The following is a 20,054-nucleotide window of genomic DNA, read 5'->3' on the forward strand; positions in this document are numbered from 1 at the left end:
CTGCAATCGACTGCATATGACACGAAGACTTTTTCCTTTTACGGAAATGCTTGTGTCATCGCAGAACAATGACTTTGTGCATCCTGGAGGCAAATCAGGAAGATCTGAAGTGAATATGTTGTACAGGACTGGACCCAAGACTGAACCTTGAGGTACACCTGCTCTGACAGGAAATCTATCAGATTTTGAATTCTGATAGACAACCTGCAGAGTTCGATCAGTAAGATAATTTTCCAAAATTTTGATTAGGAAAATTGGAAAATTAAAAGTTTGCAATTTCGCAATCAAACCTTTATGCCAAACACTGTCGAATGCTTTTTCTATGTCTAAAAGAGCAGCTCCAGTGGAATAACCTTCAGATTTGTTAGCTCGTATCATATTAGTAACTCTGAGCAATTGATGAGTTGTGGAATGCCCATGGCGAAATCCAAACTGTTCATTTGCAAAAATTGAATTTTCGTTGATGTGTGACATCATTCTGTTAAGAATAACTCTCTCAAACAGTTTACTTATTGAAGAAAGCAAACTGATTGGTCGATAACTTGAAACTTCAGCTGGGTTCTTATCCGGTTTTAAAATGGGAGTAATTTTTGCATTTTTCCATAATTTGGGAAAATATGCAATTTTGAAGCAGCAATTGAAAATTTTCACTAAAAAATCCATTGTGCTCTCAGGGAGATGTTTGATTAGTATATTAAAGATTCCATCGTCACCAGGTGCTTTCATATTTTTGAAATTTTTAATAATTGATTTAATCTCATTCAAGTTAGTTTCAATTATTTCTGCAGGTGAAAAATTCTGGGAAGAAATTAAATCAAATTGACGTGTGACTTCATTTTCAATTGGACTCACAAAATTCAAATTTGAGTTATGAACACTCTCAAACTGCTGAGCAAGTCTTTGAGCCTTTTGTTCATTGGATACAAGAAAACGTTCACCATCTTTTAAAACTGGAATAGGCTTTGAAGGTTTCTTAAGAATCTTCGACAGCTTCCAAAATGGTTTTGAATATGGTTTCAATTTTTCAACTTTAGTCTCAAAATTTTGATTTCTCAGAAGAGTAAATCTATGTTTAATCTCTTTCTGTAAATCTTTATAAATAGTTTTAAAAACAGGGTCACGAGAACGTTGATATTGACGTCTGCGGACATTTTTCAAACGAATTAGAAGTTGAAGATTTTCGTCAATTATTGGTGAATCAAATTTCACTTGAGCCTTTGGAACAGAATAATTCCTGGCATCAACAATTGCACATTTTAATGCGTCCAAAGCGGAATCAATATTCACTTCGTTTTGCAAATCAAGCTCATTATTGAAATTTCTCTCAATATGAGTTTTGTATCTTTCCCAATTAGCCTTGTTATAATTAAAAACAGAGCTCATAGGGCTTAAAACTGATTCATGTGATAAAGAAAAAGTTATTGGAAGATGATCAGAATCAAAGTCAGCATGTGTGATCAAATCACTACATACATGACTTTGATCTGTAAGCACCAAATCAATTGTTGAAGGGTTTCTTACAGAAGAAAAGCATGTAGGACTATTCGGAGACAAAATTGAATAGTATCCTGAAGAACAATCATTGAATAAAATTTTGCCATTGGAATTACTTTGAGAATTATTCCAAGAACGATGTTTAGCGTTAAAATCGCCGATTATGAAAAATTTCGAACGATTTCTGGTGAGTTTTTGTAAATCACCTTTAAAATAATTTTTGAGCTCGCGTGTGCATTGAAATGGTAAATATGCTGCGGCAATAAATAAAATCCCAAGTTCAGTTTGAACTTCAATTCCCAAAGTTTCAATAACTTTCGTCTCAAGATGGGGAAGAGCACGATGTTTGATTCGGCGATGAATAACAATTGCAACTCCACCGCCGGAACCCTGAATCCTATCATATCTATGAACCACGTAATTGGGATCATATTTTAATTTTATGTTAGGTTTCAAAAATGTTTCAGTAATAATTGCAATATGCACATTATTTACTGTTAGAAAATTAAAAAGCTCATTCTCATTGGCCTTCAATGAGCGAGCATTCCAATTTAATATTTTAATTGTTTTAATTAAAATCATTGCTAAATTTTAAATTAGAAACAATTTTAATAGTAAAATTTCATTCTGTGCCGAACACGCATCAGTACTGGACGTGTTTGGTGATCGGTCCGATAGAGTATAAAACAAAAGACGTGTGAACAAGTGTTGGCATTGTTTGCCTGGTCGAGTGAAATAAATCCGGGTTCAAGGTCGTTCCTTTGTGCAACTGTTTCGCATCGTGACTGCCAGCTGGTGCGTAAGCCGATTTGGCTGCTGGCTGGATTGTGCTACAGCAGTGGACGAGACACAAACGAGGAAAAAGAAGAAGCCATCAGTGTCAGCGAGTCGTATCGCTGTGTGGAGTGATCTCACACCTGGCTCGCTGCTGGTGGCTGTTTGGTGCTGCTGTATTGGTGCTGCTGGCTGTAACGGCTGCTACTTCGAACGATCGGACAACCAACCTTACTGGAAGGGAGAAATAAAAAGGTACGTGTTCTTGTCAGCGCTAGTGCGCTAAACATAGCGCGATGGATGTAGATCCCTCGCCTCCCGCGCCACCATCCCCGAACCCCTCTGACCCTGACCCTTCTGTTACCCCCTCCCCTGTTCATTCTTCAGTCCCCCCTCGCCCCAGGCTTTACCCAGACGGAGCCCAGGGCAGCTATACTGTTTATTTTCGGCCAAAGGCAGGACCGAAATCGAAAAAGTTGAACCTCTTGCAGATTTCTAAAGACCTGACGAAGGAGTACAAGGGCGTGACCGAAATTTCCAAGGTCCGGCCTAACAAGCTCCGTGTCGTGGTCGGTAACCTGAAAGAGGCCAACGATATAGCTTGCTCTGAGCTCTTCACACGCGAGTATCGCGTTTACATACCCGCACGAGACGTGGAGATCGACGGTGTCATAACCGATTCGAGTCTGTCCGTCGAGTGTATACTGCAAAGTGCCAAAGGGTGCTTTAAGAACAAAACGTGTCCCGAAGTAAAGGTGCTCGACTGCAAGCAATTGCGGTCAGCATCGATCATCGGTGGCAAAACAGTATACACTCCGTCAGACTCGTTTCGAGTTACGTTCGCCGGGTCTGCACTACCAAGCCACGTCTCGATCCACCGGGTTCGTCTCCCTGTGAGGCTCTACGTGCCCCGCGTCATGAACTGCCTGAATTGCAAGCAGTTAGGCCATACAGCCGCCTACTGCTGCAATAAGGCACGTTGTGGCAAGTGTGGGGAGTCTCATGCGGAAGATTCTTGCAGTGTTAACGCTGAAAAGTGTATTCACTGCGGAGAAAATCTGCATGAGCTCTCGACATGTGCGGTGTACATGCAGCGCAGGGATAAAATAAAACGGTCTCTCAAAGAGCGTTCAAAGCGTTCCTACGCTGACATGCTGAAGAAGACCGTTACCACTTCTCCCGTTACTTCGAACCCCTTCGATCTGTTGCCCTCTGAGGAAACCGATTCTGACGATTCACCAGCGGGAGCATCTTACGCCAATCCTGGGGAGTCTAGAAAGAGGAAAAGTGTTTCCTCTCCTAAACTTCCCAGAAAAGGTCCTAAGATTTCTCAAAGTGAAATGAAGGTTACAAACAAACCAAACAGTGCTGCGGAAAAACCGAAGCAAACTCCTCCTGGGCTGGCAAATTTAAAGTCCCAGAAGGAGTTCCCAGCACTGCCAGGAACATCTAAAACCCCAGTTGCTCCTTTTACACTCCCAGTTGATGAAACAAACTCTGGATTAGTGAAATTTTCTGACATTGTGGACTGGATTTTTGAAACTTTCAATGTACCCGATCCAATTAAAATTTTTCTTACAGCATTCCTCCCAACAGTTAGATCATTTTTGAAGCAGTTGACTGCCCAATGGCCTCTCCTTGCAGCGATTGTATCCTTCGATGCCTAATTCAACTGCGTATATGAAGGATTCTATCTCTGTCTTACAGTGGAATTGTAGAAGTATTTTACCAAAAATTGATTCGTTTAAAGTTTTGATAAATAAAAACAAATGCGATGCATTTTCCCTTTGTGAAACTTGGCTTACTTCAAATATTGATCTCAACTTCCATGATTTTAATATTATTCGCCTTGATCGAGACACCCCATATGGAGGAGTACTTTTAGGGATTAAAAAGTGCTATTCTTTCTATCGTATTAACCTCCCCTCGATTCCAGGCATCGAAGTTGTCGCATGTCAAATGACAATACAAGGTAAAGAGCTTTGTATTGCCTCAATATATATTCCCCCCAGAGCACAGGTTGGGCAACGGCTGCTCTTTGATTTAATAGAACTTCTTCCCTCGCCACGTTTGATTTTGGGAGACTTCAACTCTCATGGCGTGGCTTGGGGTTCCCCATACAATGATAACCGCTCCTCTTTAATCTATAACCTTTGCGATGACTTCGACATGACTATTTTAAACAACGGTGAAATGACACGTATCCCGAAACCTCCAGCGCGCCCAAGCGCTTTGGATCTATCCTTATGTTCGACGTCGCTACGGTTGGATTGCACATGGAAGGTAATCCTCGATCCTCACGGTAGCGACCATCTGCCTATTCTTATTTCAATTACTAACGGGTCAACTCGCATGCGACCAATTGACATTCCGTATGACCTCACACGAAATGTCGATTGGAAGTTATACGAGGAAATGATTTCAAAAGCGGTCGAGTCGATTCAACATCATTCACCACTTGAAGAATACAACCTCCTCGCGGGCTTGATTCTCGACGCCGCGTTGCAAGCCCAAACGAAGAAATATCCCGGCGTAACGATCAAAGAACGGCCTCCCACTCCGTGGTGGGACCAAGAGTGCTCCGATGTCTACACGCAAAGATCCGACGCGTTTAAGGCCTACCAGACGGGAGGTATACCTGGCGACTATTTACGGTATTCGGAGCTTGATACCAAGCTTAAAAGCTTGGCTAAAGCAAAGAAACGTGGATATTGGCGTCGGTTCGTGAACGAGACGTCGAGGGAGACATCGATGAGCACTCTTTGGAACACAGCCCGAAGAATGCGGAATCGCGTAACGGTCAACGAAAGCGAGGAGTCTTCAAGTAGGTGGATATTTGATTTTGCCAGGAAAGTATGTCCGGACTCTGTTCCTGAGCAAAATATTGTTCGCGATGCGTCTCCGGGCCACGACGCGATAGAATCACCTTTTACGATGGCAGAACTTTCAGTTGCCCTCCTGTCCTGTAACAATAACGCGCCTGGATTAGATAGAATCAAATTCAACTTGTTGAAGAATCTACCCGGCAATGCCAAGAGGCGCTTGTTGAACTTGTTCAATAAGTTCCTGGAGCAAAACATTGTACCGCAGGATTGGAGGCAAGTGAAGGTGATCGCCATCCAAAAACCAGGGAAACCAGCTTCTAATCACAACTCTTATAGGCCGATTGCAATGCTATCCTGTATCCGGAAATTGATGGAAAAAATGATACTCCGTCGTTTAGACCACTGGGTCGAATCAAATGGTCTACTATCAGAAACTCAATTTGGCTTCCGCCGTGCCAAAGGGACGAATGATTGTCTTGCGTTGCTTTCAACAGATATTCAGCTGGCGTATGCTCGTAAAGAACAAATGGCGTCTGCGTTCTTGGACATTAAGGGGGCTTTTGATTCCGTTTCTATTGACATTCTTTCGGGTAAACTTCACCGACAAGGATTTTCTCCAATTTTGAACAATTTTTTGCACAACTTGTTGTCCGAAAAGCACATGCATTTTACGCATGGCGATTTGGCAACTTTTCGCATTAGCTACATGGGTCTTCCCCAGGGCTCATGTTTAAGCCCCCTTCTTTACAACTTTTATGTAAATGACATCGACGAATGTCTGGCAAATTCATGCACGATAAGACAACTTGCAGACGACAGTGTAATCTCTGTTACAGGAGCCAAAGCTGCCGATTTGCAAGGACCATTGCAAGATACCTTGGACAATTTGTCTGCTTGGGCTTTACAGCTAGGTATCGAATTCTCTCCGGAGAAGACTGAGATAGTAGTTTTTTCTAGGAAGCATGAACCTGCTCAGCTTCAAACACAATTAATGGGTAAAACGATTTCTCAGGTTTTGGTACACAAATATCTTGGTGTCTGGTTCGACTCTAAAGGCACCTGGGGTTGTCACGTGAGATATCTGATGAAAAAATGTCAACAAAGAGTGAATTTTCTTCGTACAATAACCGGACAATGGTGGGGAGCCCATCCAGGAGACCTTATAAGGCTTTACCAAACAACGATATTGTCTGTTATTGAATACGGGTGTTTCTGCTTCCGCTCCGCAGCAAACACACATTTGATCAAACTGGAGCGAATACAATATCGTTGTTTGCGTATCGCCTTAGGTTGCATGCAGTCGACCCATACGATGAGTTTGGAGGTTTTCGCTGGAGTACTACCATTGAAAAACCGCTTCTGGAGCCTGTCTTCTCGTATTCTAATCAAATGTGAGGTCTTGAACCGTCCCGTGATTGAAAATTTTGAAAGGTTAATCGAACTTAATTCTCAAACCCGTTTTATGACATTGTATTTCAATCACATGTCCCAAAATATTAACCCTTCTTCGAATATTCCAAATCGTGTCGACTTATCAAATACTTCTGATTCTACTGTGTTTTTCGATACATCCATGATAGAAGAAACTCGTGGAATCCCGGATCATTTACGCGTGCAGCAGATCCCTAAAATTTTTTCCAATAAATATCGAAACATCAACTGCGACAATATGTACTACACTGACGGATCACTTCTTGATGGGTCCACTGGCTTCGGTATCTTCAATAACAATTTAACCGTCTCCCATAAGCTCGATAATCCTGCTTCTGTTTACGTCGCAGAATTAGCTGCAATTCAGTACACCCTAGGGATTATCGAAAAAATGCCCACGGACCATTATTTCATCTTTACGGACAGTCTCAGTTCCATTGAGGCTCTCCGATCGATGAAAGATGTTAAGCACTCTCCGTATTTCCTGGGGAAAATACGGGAACATCTGAGTGCTTTATCCGAAAAATCTACTCAGATTACCTTAGCGTGGGTCCCTTCTCACTGCTCGATACCGGGTAATGAGAAAGCGGACTCTTTGGCTAAGGTGGGCGCAACAAACGGTGATATTTATGAAAGACCAATTGCCTTTAATGAATTTTTCGCACTTGTACGTCAGAATACGATCATCAGTTGGCAAAATGCTTGGACCAGAGGGGAATTGGGAAGGTGGTTACATTCCATAATCCCCAAAGTATCGACGAACCCGTGGTTCAAGGGGTTGGATGTAGGTCGGGATTTCATTTGCGTGATGTCCCGGCTTATGTCCAATCACTATAGATTTGACGCGCTCCTCCGTCGTGTTGGGCTCGGGGAAAGTGGTATCTGTGCCTGTGGTGAAGGTTATCACGACATAGAGCATGTGGTTTGGTCATGCCCTGTACACCGTGACGCCAGGTCTAAATTAATAGCTTCCCTGCAGGCCGAGGGTAGACAGCCGGCTGTTCCTGTTCGTGATGTCTTGGCGAGCCGTGACCTATCCTACATGTCCCTTATATACGTTTTCCTGAAATCCATCCACGCCCCAGTCTAGTCCCGTTCCCCTCCGTCTACACCCAACAAAACGACAAGAACACGTTTGAACCTTAAGCACAAAACCAGCAACCAGACCCCGCACAACAGAACCAGGACCCAAGGACTACGAGCCTCTGTCCCAACTCACGACATCGTGGCTCAGCAGAACGAATCCATACATGCCATTCGACGATTATCAGACGACCATTGAACAACAAAACACTGATTGGAAATCCCATGCTAGTTTTAAGTTAGACTTAATTTCAGCTCGTAGTCGGCAGCGAGGATAAAAAATTTGCTTTAGTTTTTAAGTCATCAGATATAATTGGCGCCGTTAAACATTAAATTGTATTTGTGCCGTGTCAAATAAATGTTATGTGAAGAAAAAAAAAAAAAAAATAGTAAAATTTGTGCCTATTTGAATGGCTTCAAACATTGATTTTGCCTGCAACATGGCCTTCATAAGATAGAACATTGCCTGTTGCAAAAAAGAAAGTTTACCTGCCGTAATAGGCCCCAGGCAGTTGACATTAGAAAAAATATTTTCGGTAGCAATATTAGCTGGAGCGGTAGGTGTACAATTATTTTCTAGCGTGTTTTGCTTACCCATATCAATGGTCAGTTTCGAACTACCAACACTAGGCGGTATAATGTTCGAACTACCTGTAACCTGTGCATAAGTTAAACGGGTACGCAAAGGAGTAGGTAAACTATGCGCCACTGGTACGCTTGGAGAATTTTGTTTTGAAGTTGGTTTTAATTGAGAAATTGAATTTTGTTTACCTTGCCTTGCCTTAACAATTGCTAAACGGACTGGGCATTGATAAAAATTTGACATATGGTTGCCGTTACAATTCGCACAGCGAAAATTTTTACTCTCTTTCACAGGACATGTGTCCTTTTTGTGAGAAGAGTCTCCACAATTAAGACATTTTTGGTCCATGTTACAGAATTTGGAACCATGGCCATAACGTTGGCAAGTACGGCATTGGGTGATATGCTTTTCACCTCCGCCATACTTCCTATACATTTCCCACTTTACACGCACATTATACAAAGCATGTGCCTTTTCAAAAAATTTTAAGTTGTTAACCTCATTGCGGTTAAAATGAATTAAATAATTAACAAGGGAAATTCCAGTTCTCTGGCTGTTTTCGCCTCGTGATTTTTGTTTCATTAGAATTACTTGGGTAGGGGCTATGCCAAGTAATTCTGTTAAAGTAAGTTTGATCTCATCACCGGTTTGATCGTTGGTGAGACCTTTCAAGACCACCTTGAACGGCTTGGCGTTCTTGGTGTCATATGTAAAAAATTTGTACATCTTGTCAGTTAAATACTGAACAAGACGATCACGACCCTTTACTGAGTCGGCTAATAAGCGGCATTCACCTCTACGGCCAATTTGATAGGTAACTTTAACGTCAGAAACAAACGTTGAAAGTTCCTTTTTGAATATATTAAATTCAGAAGAAATAGTTACCACAATAGGTGGAACTTTCTCCTTTTTTAAAGATTTTATATTTTGCATAGTTTCATTATTGGTAACTTCCATTTCACCAGCTTCTTGCTCAGGCAAAATATCAAAAGGATTGTCACTACAGACACTCGATGTGTCAGAAAGAGATGCCTCTCTTTTCCTCCCCGCAGCGATGCGAGGTTTCTTTTTCCGTCCAGCCATTTCAGGTGATACGAAAAAAGTTAAAACATATGTTAAATTCAAAAGTAGGTAGTCTTGAGAAAGACTGATGGGAAATAACTTTCAGGTAGTCTTTAAAAGACACACTGACAAAACACAAACTTTGAAGCTATAGGCAGTCAAAGACCAGTCCACAAGCAACCGAAAAAACGTCTGATCTGTAGGACAGTTCAAGACGCACTGAGGGTAAGAGGATATGTTTTGTGAATATGTGCTTTGTAAATTCCTTACTCGATCCCCTGGGCAATTGGTGTACAGGGGTTTTCAGACACTAGATGTGTTTGTATAATATTGAATTAGATAGATTATTTTTTGCATTGTAAACTTAAAACCTTTTAATACGATTACCGTGGAAATTTATATTCAAGTTATTTAGAATACAGCGGTTAATTCTATGATATTAGTTTTCTGTTTATCTCAGCGAGCGTAGAGGATGGAGGAGATCGTGGGCCTTTACTTAATTTCAATACTTTATAACATTTTTTGCCTATTGATATTTTCTCAAATGTATTTGTTACTTTTTTGAAAAAAAAAATTGGAACTTCCTAGGAACATGATTAAGGATTCTCGATCTTACTTAGATCCCCATAGATGGCATGGTAGTGTTAATATTAGTTTCAACTATGGCACATTAAAAGATATTCGGTTGTCTTCGTAAACTAAGAAGTGCAGCAACGCGAGCCGGATACCATAAATTTTGTTTTCACGTCGTGGAGTATATTTTTTCTAGAAGGGTAAAATTGCTATCTACAACTTTGTCTTAGAAAATTTGAGCTTTTTTCTCATTTCTCCATAATTAGACATAATTAACCTTTTGAGTGCTTTTTAAAATGAATTATTTTTAATTTTGAATCAAACAAACCGTTCTCCCTCGAAAAATATTTGTAATCATCTATATCATTTTTACATACACCTTTTTCAAAAACTAGTCGTGGTTAAAAAAAAACATACTAATAGGACAAAATAAACATTTGCGCAAAGTTACAGCCAGATTAACAATGGTTGCCTTAGGTTGCGTGGATTAGTGCACCAAGGTCAAACACAAATTCAAATTTTACCGATTGACGGGATTTATTGGGAAGGGTAGTAGTGTTACTTTTTCAGTGTTTCCAGAGGTATTTGACAGGGGTAATTTTTGAACAAATAAAAATTATTATTATTATTTTTAGAAGAATTTTTTTTTCTTCATCTATAGTTTATTTGACACGGCACAAATACAATTCAATGTTTAACGGCGCCAATTATATCTGGTAGCTTACTTTCTAAAGTATCTTAATAACTAAAAGCAAATTTTTTATCCTCGCTGCCGACTACGAGCTGAAACTAAATCTAACTTAAAGCTAGAATATTTTGCATTAAAAGCACAGGTTTGCTGTTTGATGGTTTTCATTGGCATAGGTAAGCAGCATATTAAATTTGTTCCGCTGCTGGGCCAAGATATTACGGACTGGCATATTGGGTTGTTTCCATCGGGCCTTGAGAGTATCGTGCGGGTCTGATTGCTGTTTCCGGATCCGGGGTCTTAACGTGTTCTTGTCGTTTGGTTGGATGTAGGCGGAAGGGGATAGGACTAAACTGGGGCGTGGATGGATTTCAGGAAAACGTATATAAGGGACATGTAGGATAGGTCACGGCTCGCCAAGACATCACGAACAGGAACAGCCGGCTGCCTACCTTCGGCCTGCAGGGAAGCTATTAATCTAGACCTGGCGTCATGGTGTACAGGGCATGACCAAACAACGTGCTCTATGTCGTGATAACCTTCACCACAGGCACAGATACCACACTCCCCGAGCCCAACACGACGGAGATGCGCGTCAAATCTATAGTGATTGGACATAAGCCGGGACATCACGCAAATGAAATCCCGACCTACATCCAACCCCTTGAACCACGGGTTCGTCAATACCTTGGGGATTATGGAATGTAACCACCTTCCCAGTTCCCCCTTGGTCCAAGAATTTTGCCAACTGATGATCGTATTCTGACGTACAAATGCGAAAAATTCATTAAAAGCAATTGGTCTTTCATAAATTTCACCGTTTGATGCGCCCACCTTAGCCAAAGAGTCCGCTTTCTCATTACCCGGTATCGAGCAGTGAGAAGGGACCCACACTAAGGTAATCTGAGAAGATTTTTCGGATAAAGCACTCAAATGTTCCCGTATTTTCCCCAGGAAGTACGGAGAGTGCTTAACATCTTTCATCGATCGGAGAGCCTCAATGGAACTGAGACTGTTCGTAAAGATGAAATAATGGTCCGTGGGCATTTTTTCGATAATCCCTAGGGTGTACTGAATTGCAGCTAATTCTGCGACGTAAACAGAAGCAGGATTATCGAGCTTATGGGAGACGGTTAAATTGTTATTGAAGATACCGAAGCCAGTGGACCCATCAAGAAGTGATCCGTCAGTGTAGTACATATTGTCGCAGTTGATGTTTCGATATTTATTGGAAAAAATTTTAGGGATCTGCTGCACGCGTAACTGATCCGGGATTCCACGAGTTTCTTCTATCATGGATGTATCGAAAAACACAGTAGAATCAGAAGTATTTGATAAGTCGACACGATTTGGAATATTCGAAGAAGGGTTAATATTTTGGGACATGTGATTGAAATACAATGTCATAAAACGGGTTTGAGAATTAAGTTCGATTAACCTTTCAAAATTTTCAATCACGGGACGGTTCAAGACCTCACATTTGATTAGAATACTAGAAGACAGGCTCCAGAAGCGGTTTTTCAATGGTAGTACTCCAGCTAAGATCTCCAAACTCATCGTATGGGTCGATTGCATGCAACCCAAGGCGATACGCAAACAACGATATTGTATTCGCTCCAGTTTGATCAAATGTGTGTTTGCTGCGGAGCGGAAGCAGAAACACCCGTACTCAATAACAGACAGTATCGTTGTTTGGTAAAGCCTTATAAGGTCTCCTGGGTGGGCTCCCCACCATTGTCCGGTTATTGTACGAAGAAAATTCACTCTTTGTTGACATTTTTTCATCAGATACCTCACGTGACAACCCCAGGTGCTTTTAGAGTCGAACCAGACACCAAGATATTTGTGTACCAAAACCTGAGAAATCGTTTTACCCATTAATTGTGTTTGAAGCTGAGCAGGTTCATGCTTCCTAGAAAAAAACTACTATCTCAGTCTTCTCCGGAGAGAATTCGATACCTAGCTGTAAAGCCCAAGCAGACAAATTGTCCAAGGTTTCTTGCAATGGTCCTTGCAAATCGGCAGCTTTGGCTCCTGTAACAGAGATTACACTGTCGTCTGCAAGTTGTCTTATCGTGCATGAATTTGCCAGACATTCGTCGATGTCATTTACATAAAAGTTGTAAAGAAGGGGGCTTAAACATGAGCCCTGGGGAAGACCCATGTAGCTAATGCGAAAAGTTGCCAAATCGCCATGCGTAAAATGCATGTGCTTTTCGGACAACAAATTGTGCAAAAAATTGTTCAAAATTGGAGAAAATCCTTGTCGGTGAAGTTTACCCGAAAGAATCAATAGAAACAGAATCAAAAGCCCCCTTAATGTCCAAGAACGCAGACGCCATTTGTTCTTTGCGAGCATACGCCAGCTGAATATCTGTTGAAAGCAACGCAAGACAATCATTCGTCCCTTTGGCACGGCGGAAGCCAAATTGAGTATCTGATAGTAGACCATTTGATTCGACCCAATGGTCTAAACGACGGAGTATCATTTTTTCCATCAATTTCCGGATACAGGATAGCATTGCAATCGGCCTATAAGAGTTGTGATCAGAAGCTGGTTTCCCTTGTTTTTGGATGGCGATCACCTTCACTTGCCTCCAATCCTGCGGTACAATGTTTTGCTCCAGGAACTTATTGAACAAGTTCAACAAGCGCCTCTTGGCATTGCCGGGTAGATTCTTCAACAAATTGAATTTGATTCTATCCAACCCAGGCACGTTATTGTTACAGGACAGGAGGGCAACTGAAAGTTCTGCCATCGTAAAAGGTGATTCTATCGCGTCGTGGCCCGGAGACGCATCGCGAACAATGTTTTGTTCAGGAACAGAGTCCGGACATACTTTCCTGGCAAAATCAAATATCCACCGACTTGAAGACTCCTCGCTTTCGTTGATCGTTACGCGATTCCGCATTCTTCGGGCTGTGTTCCAAAGAGTGCTCATCGATGTCTCCCTCGACGTCTCGTTCACGAACCGACGCCAATATCCGCGTTTCTTTGCTTTAGCCAAACTTTTAAGCTTGGTATTAAGCTCAGAATACCGTAAATAGTCGCCAGGTATACCTCCCTTCTGGTAGGCCTTAAACGCGTCGGATCTTTGCGTGTAGACAACGGAGCACTCTTGGTTCCACCACGGAGTGGGAGGCCGTTCTTTGATCGTTACGCCGGGATATTTCTTCGTTTGGGCTTGCAACGCGGCGTCGAGAATCAAGCCCGCGAGGAGGTTGTATTCTTCAAGTGGTGGATGATGTTGAATCGACTCGACCGCTTTTGAAATCATTTCCTCGTATAACTTCCAATCGACATTCCGTGTGAGGTCATACGGAATGTCAATTGGTCGCATGCGAGTCGACCCGTTATTAATTGAAATAAGAATAGGCAAATGGTCGCTACCGTGAGGATCAAGGATTACCTTCCATGTGCAATCCAACCGTAGCGACGTCGAACATAAGGATAGATCCAAAGCGCTTGGGCGCGCTGGAGGTTTCGGGATACGTGTCATTTCACCGTTGTTTAAAATAGTCATGTCGAAGTCATCGCAAAGGTTATAGATTAAAGAGGAGCGGTTATCATTGTATGGGGAACCCCAAGCCACGCCATGAGAGTTGAAGTCTCCCAAAATCAAACGTGGCGAGGGAAGAAGTTCTATTAAATCAAAGAGCAGCCGTTGCCCAACCTGTGCTCTGGGGGGAATATATATTGAGGCAATACAAAGCTCTTTACCTTGTATTGTCATTTGACATGCGACAACTTCGATGCCTGGAATCGAGGGGAGGTTAATACGATAGAAAGAATAGCACTTTTTAATCCCTAAAAGTACTCCTCCATATGGGGTGTCTCGATCAAGGCGAATAATATTAAAATCATGGAAGTTGAGATCAATATTTGAAGTAAGCCAAGTTTCACAAAGGGAAAATGCATCGCATTTGTTTTTATTTATCAAAACTTTAAACGAATCAATTTTTGGTAAAATACTTCTACAATTCCACTGTAAGACAGAGATAGAATCCTTCATATACGCAGTTGAATTAGGCATCGAAGGATACAATCGCTGCAAGGAGGGGCCATTGGGCAGTCAACTGCTTCAAAAATTATCTAACTGTTGGGAGGAATGCTGTAAGAAAAATTTTAATTGGATCGGGTACATTGAAATTTTCAAAAATCCAGTCCACAATGTCAGAAAATTTCACTAATCCAGAGTTTGTTTCCTCAACTGGATGTGCAAAAGGAACAACTGGGGTTTTAGATGTTCCTGGCAGTGCTGGGAACTCCTTCTGGGACTTTAAATTTGCAAGCCCAGGAGGAGTTTGCTTCGGTTTTTCCGCAGCACTGTTTGGTTTGTTTGTAACTTTCATTTCACTTTGAGAAATCTTAGGACCTTTACGGGGAAGTTTAGGAGAAGAAACATTTTTCCTCTTTCTAGACTCCCCAGGATTGGCGTAAGATGTTCCCGCTGGTGAATCGTCAGAATCGCTTTCATCGGAGGGCAACAGATCAAAGGGGTTCGATGTTATGGTAGAAGTGGTCACGGTCTTCTTCAGCATCTCAGCGTAAGAACGCTTTGAACGCTCCTTAAGTGACCGCTGGATTTTATCTCTGCGCTGCATGTACACCGGGCATGTAGAGAGCTCATGCTGGTTTTCCCCACAGTGAATACATTTTTCAGCATTAACACTGCAAGAATCTTCCGCATGAGTTTCCCCACATTTGCTACATCGTGCCTTATTGCAGCAGTAGGCGGCTGTGTGGCCTAACTGCTTGCAATTGGTGCAATTCATAACACGGGGTACATACAATCGCACAGGCAGACGAACCCGGTCGATCGAGACGTGGCTAGGGAGTGCAGATCCGGCAAACGTAACGCGAAACGAGTCTGACGGAGTGTTAACTTTTTTACCGCCGACGAGAGACATGGACCGCAATTGCTTACAATCCAAAATCTTCGCCTGTGTTTCGGTTTTTTTGAAGCAACCGATTGCGCTTTTTAGGATACACTAGACAGACAGACTCGAATCGGTTATGACACCGTCGATCTCCACGTCTCGTGCGGGTATGTAAACGCGATACTCGCGTGTGAAGAGCTCAGAGCAAGCGATAGCATTGGCCTGTGCCAGATCACTGACCACGACACGGAGCTTGTTAGGTCGGACCTTGGAAATTTCGGTCACGGCCTTGTACTCCTTCGTCAGGTCTTTTGAAATTTGCAGTATGTTTAATCGCTTTGAATTCACTCCTGCCTTTGGACGAAAATAAACAGTATAGCTGCCCTGTTGAGATCCGTCCGGGTAAAGCCTGGGGCGAGGGGGGACTGGAGAATGAACAGGGGAGGGGGTAACAGAAGGGTCAGGGTCAGGGGGGTTCGGAGATGGTGGCACGGGAGGCGAGGGATCTATATCCATCGCGCTAAATGTAGCGCACTAGCGAACTAGCGCCTACAAGAACACGTACCTCTTTACTTCTTCCTTCCAGCAGTGGTTGTCCGATCGTTCGAAGCTGCACCCAAAGCAGCCAGCGGCACCAGTACAGCAGCACCAACACAGTCACCAGCAGTGAGCCGGGTGTGAGATCACTCAGCACAGCGACACGGACTCGACTGTCAACTGATGGCCTTGAATAATACACTCTTTTGTTTGGCTATTCGTACACACGGACCGGATTGTAATAGAACGACCACTTTGCACGTCCGTTTCTGTCGAGTGTTCGACGCGGAATGTTTTAGAAGAATTGAAACATACCATAAAAACCTAAATTAATCCACCTAGCGGTCAGACCCAGCCTTTCTAATTCAAACTTTTATTTGTAAAAATAGATTTACATTAACGCTTCAAACCAATAAATGTATATTAACTCTTTAGGTTCTAAAATATTGATGTTGTAATCTATACATATAAAAATGCAAGCCGGTCTGTTTGTCTGATTCATATAGGTTCGAAAACTGCCGAACCGATCGACGTGAAAATTTGTATATAGGGGTTTTTGGTGCCGATAAAGGTTCCTATGATAGTTTGAGACCCCTCCCTCTTCTGACAGGAAGGGGTTCCATACAAATGAAACACAAATTTCTGCACATCTCGAGAACTAATCAACTGAATGGAACCAAATATGGCAGGTAAATGTTTTTAGTGGTAAAAAATATATCCATAATATTTTGACACCCCTCCTTCTTTTGAAAGGGAGGGGTGCCATACAAATGAAACATAAATTTCTGCACATCTCGAGAACTAACCGAGTAAATGAAACCAAATTTTGCATGTGAACGTTTTTAGGGGTAACAAATATGTCCATAATGGTTCGACACCCCTCCCTCTTCTAGAAAGGAGGGGTTCCATACGAATGATACACAAATTTCTGCACATCTCGAGAGCTAACCAACTAAATGGAACCATATTTGGCAGGTAAATGTTTTTAGTGGTAACAAATTTGTTCCATAATCGACCTCAGGCAACATTTTGGATTGTAAGATGGCAACTTCCGGTTTCTGGAAAACAGCCAAAATGGTCGATTTCCACCCAATATAATAATATCCGGATCTAGAATGATACACAGGAGCTAAAATCGATCGAAATTGTCTTCAAATGCCATTAAGAAATCCAAAATGACGACTTTCGGTTTCGGAAAAACAGCGACAAACGACAAACATACCACCCAACATGGGTATTTCCGGAATCGTAATGATGCACTGGAGCCACAAATCCACTTCAGACAACATTTTGAATTGTAAGATGGCAACTTCCGGTTTCTGAAAAACAGCCTGAAATAGACGATTCCCATTAAATATGAGTATCTCCGGAACCAGACAGCTGGACAGAAGCTAAAAATTTATCATAGACACAATCTTGAATTTTAAGATGGTTACTTTCGGTGTCTGGCAAACAGCCGGAAATGACCAAATACCATTCAATATGAATGTTTTCGGAACCAGGATTACGCTCAGATGACAGAAATTGATTTCACAGGCAATCTTAAAGTCCAAAATGACGACTTTCGGTTTCTGAAAAACAGCCCAAAGTGACCAAATACCACCCAATATGAGTATCTCTGGAGCCAGAATGTTGCAAGAAGCTAAAAATTGACCTCAGACACTATTTTGAATTGCAGGATGGCAACTTCTGGTTTCTGGAAAACAGCCAAAAATGGCCGATTCCCGTCTAACATGAGTATCTCCGGATCTAGAATGATACATAGCAGCTGAAATCGACCACAGACCCCATTTTGGATTCTAGGTTGGCGACTTCCGATTCCTGGGAAACAACCGCAAAAGATCGAATAACACTCAATATGGGTGCTTCTTCAACCAGAATGACGCATAGAGGCCAGAAATTATCTTAAATACTATTTTGAAATCCAAAATGGCGACTACCGGTTTGTGAAAAACAGCCTAAAATAAACAAATGGTATCCAATATGAGTATCTCTGGAACCAGAATGATGCAAGGATCTAACAATTGACGTCAGGCACCATTTAAAATTGCTACATGGCAACTTCTAGGAAACAGTCGAAAATGACCGAATAATACTCAACATGGATATTTCAGTAATCGGGATGATGCATAGAAACCAAACATTGACCCTGGACACCCTTTTGAATTTAAAGACAACCACTTTTAGATTCTGTTAACATGTGTTGTTCATCAGTTAACCCTCAGCTAGCCCGCTCATCTGATAATAATATCGATCAAACCGGTTGTGTACTTCCTGAGATAATGAAGTTTCGTGATTTTCACAATTCGGTACATTACAGACGAAGTTACAGTCCGATTACAGTAAAATTCAATAGGGTGTTATGAGGCAGCTAGACTTTTAATTTTACACTAATTTTGTGGCAATCGGGACAGCCATCTCTGAGAAAAGTGAGTGAGTCCAAGTAGTCTTCGGAATATGTTCCTTTTCATAGCTGGATTACACATTTTCATACATAACAGGCAAAGTAATAGTCCGATTGCAAAACAAATCAATAGGGTCTTATGGGGCAACTAGACCTTCCATATGACACTGAATTTATGAGAATCGGTCCAGCCATCTCTGAGAAACATGAGTGAGATTAAACAGTCTTCAAAACACGTTTTTTTTTTCATAACTTTTGAACCACAAGTTCAATCTTCATAAAATTCAAAATTTAAGGGTATTTCAGGTAGCCCGTTCCTTTGAAACTAATTTTGTTCAAATCGGTAGTGTAGTTTTTGAGATAATGATGTTTCATGATTTTTACATTTTGATATATAACTAAAAATCCGATCACAATGAAATTTAATGGGGTCTTATGGGGCACCAAGACCTTTCATTTGCAATCAATTTCATGAAAATCGTTCCAGCCATCTCTGAGAAAAGTGAGTGAGACTAAAAATCTGCACATACACACACACACACACACAGTTATGATTGATGTCCGAAAAATTGGCGGAGCTATTTTCTTTTTTTTTATGTTTTAAACTAGATAAGTGTAAACTGCTGAGATTTTTTCGCGAAATTTTAAAATACCTTAGCGTTAATCGGAATATCCACCAACGAAATAAGCGCTAGAAATTTAACTTTTAAACTTGTGCTCAAAATTACCTCTATGATACTATATTGATTCTAACTGCATCCATGTGTATTCTCTTGTTTCCATTGCCAGTGTAAACCGTGACATTGGAGCACAGAAGCAGTCCCGCACAAGCCACGTGGTACGCAACGGATCCGCCACCTTTACCGCAACCACTGCAGCAACGAACACCAAATCCCATCCGGACGCCGACCTGTGGACGTCGTTTCCGGGGACACAGTAGTAGTAGTGGCGATGACCACTAAGGTGGACGGTCCCGGTGGTTGCATCCGGAACAACGGACACGAAATGGCTCCGCTGAATACGCGGGCCCGCGGGGACGGAACCCACGGCGTTACCATCATGCTGTCCCCGCCGGATCGAAACTCGATCGGATCGCGGGAAGGAGCTGGTCTTCCGGACGGTGATCCCGATCGGGCAGCCTGGTCTGGTAAAATGCAATTTTTCCTCAGTATTATCGGTTATTCTGTCGGATTGGGAAACATCTGGCGGTTTCCGTATCTATGTCAGCAGAATGGAGGAGGTAAGCCACCAAAACTTTGTACAGTAGAATTTAGTTTAGCACGAAAAAGTTGTATACAATTGATTTATCACTCAAGAGGTATGGATTATTCATAAACCACCAGCCAGAAAATTATTACTCCAGCTAGTCCCCCGTCTAGTCAGAAATTCTATTAACCATCCATTAGATTTTCGTCCAATTGATCCCAGTTCTCGGGAAAAGCATCAACACACTCGAATGTGTAACGTCTCTCATACTGGACCAGAGCCAAAGCTGTCTTCTCCACTTCGCAAACAAATGGCACTCAGTTGGCAGCAAATACGGTTTTGGTCAGGTCAAAATCGTCCTTAGTCATTTCAGTGAAATTGAAAAACCGTTGCCAGAAGGCAAATAATACAATTCAACCCGCTAAGCATCCGTGCTCGAGGCGGTGGGGGATCACAATGAGGCCGACTTCCGTGGAAAACCTGGCCAGTATGCCGGCACTCTGTGTCGAAAGT

The 20,054-nt window shown here is 42.0% G+C and overlaps 1 protein-coding gene across 13 annotated transcripts in view; it reads left to right on the forward strand.

The window, feature by feature from the left end:
• LOC129721664 (sodium-dependent neutral amino acid transporter B(0)AT3) overlaps window positions 1–20,054 on the forward strand; it is a 99,799-nt gene that overhangs the window by 26,671 nt on the left and 53,074 nt on the right. For all 13 annotated transcript variants that reach the window (XM_055674505.1, XM_055674507.1, XM_055674510.1 and 10 more), the window contains one exon: window positions 19,125–19,575. In XM_055674505.1, coding sequence (XP_055530480.1) covers window positions 19,287–19,575 — 289 coding nt within the window. In that variant the 5' untranslated portion in view covers window positions 19,125–19,286. The remainder of the gene's footprint in view (window positions 1–19,124; window positions 19,576–20,054) is intronic.

Source organism: Wyeomyia smithii, chromosome 2 (assembly GCF_029784165.1).
Source record: "Wyeomyia smithii strain HCP4-BCI-WySm-NY-G18 chromosome 2, ASM2978416v1, whole genome shotgun sequence".
Classification (NCBI taxonomy): domain Eukaryota; kingdom Metazoa; phylum Arthropoda; class Insecta; order Diptera; family Culicidae; genus Wyeomyia; species Wyeomyia smithii.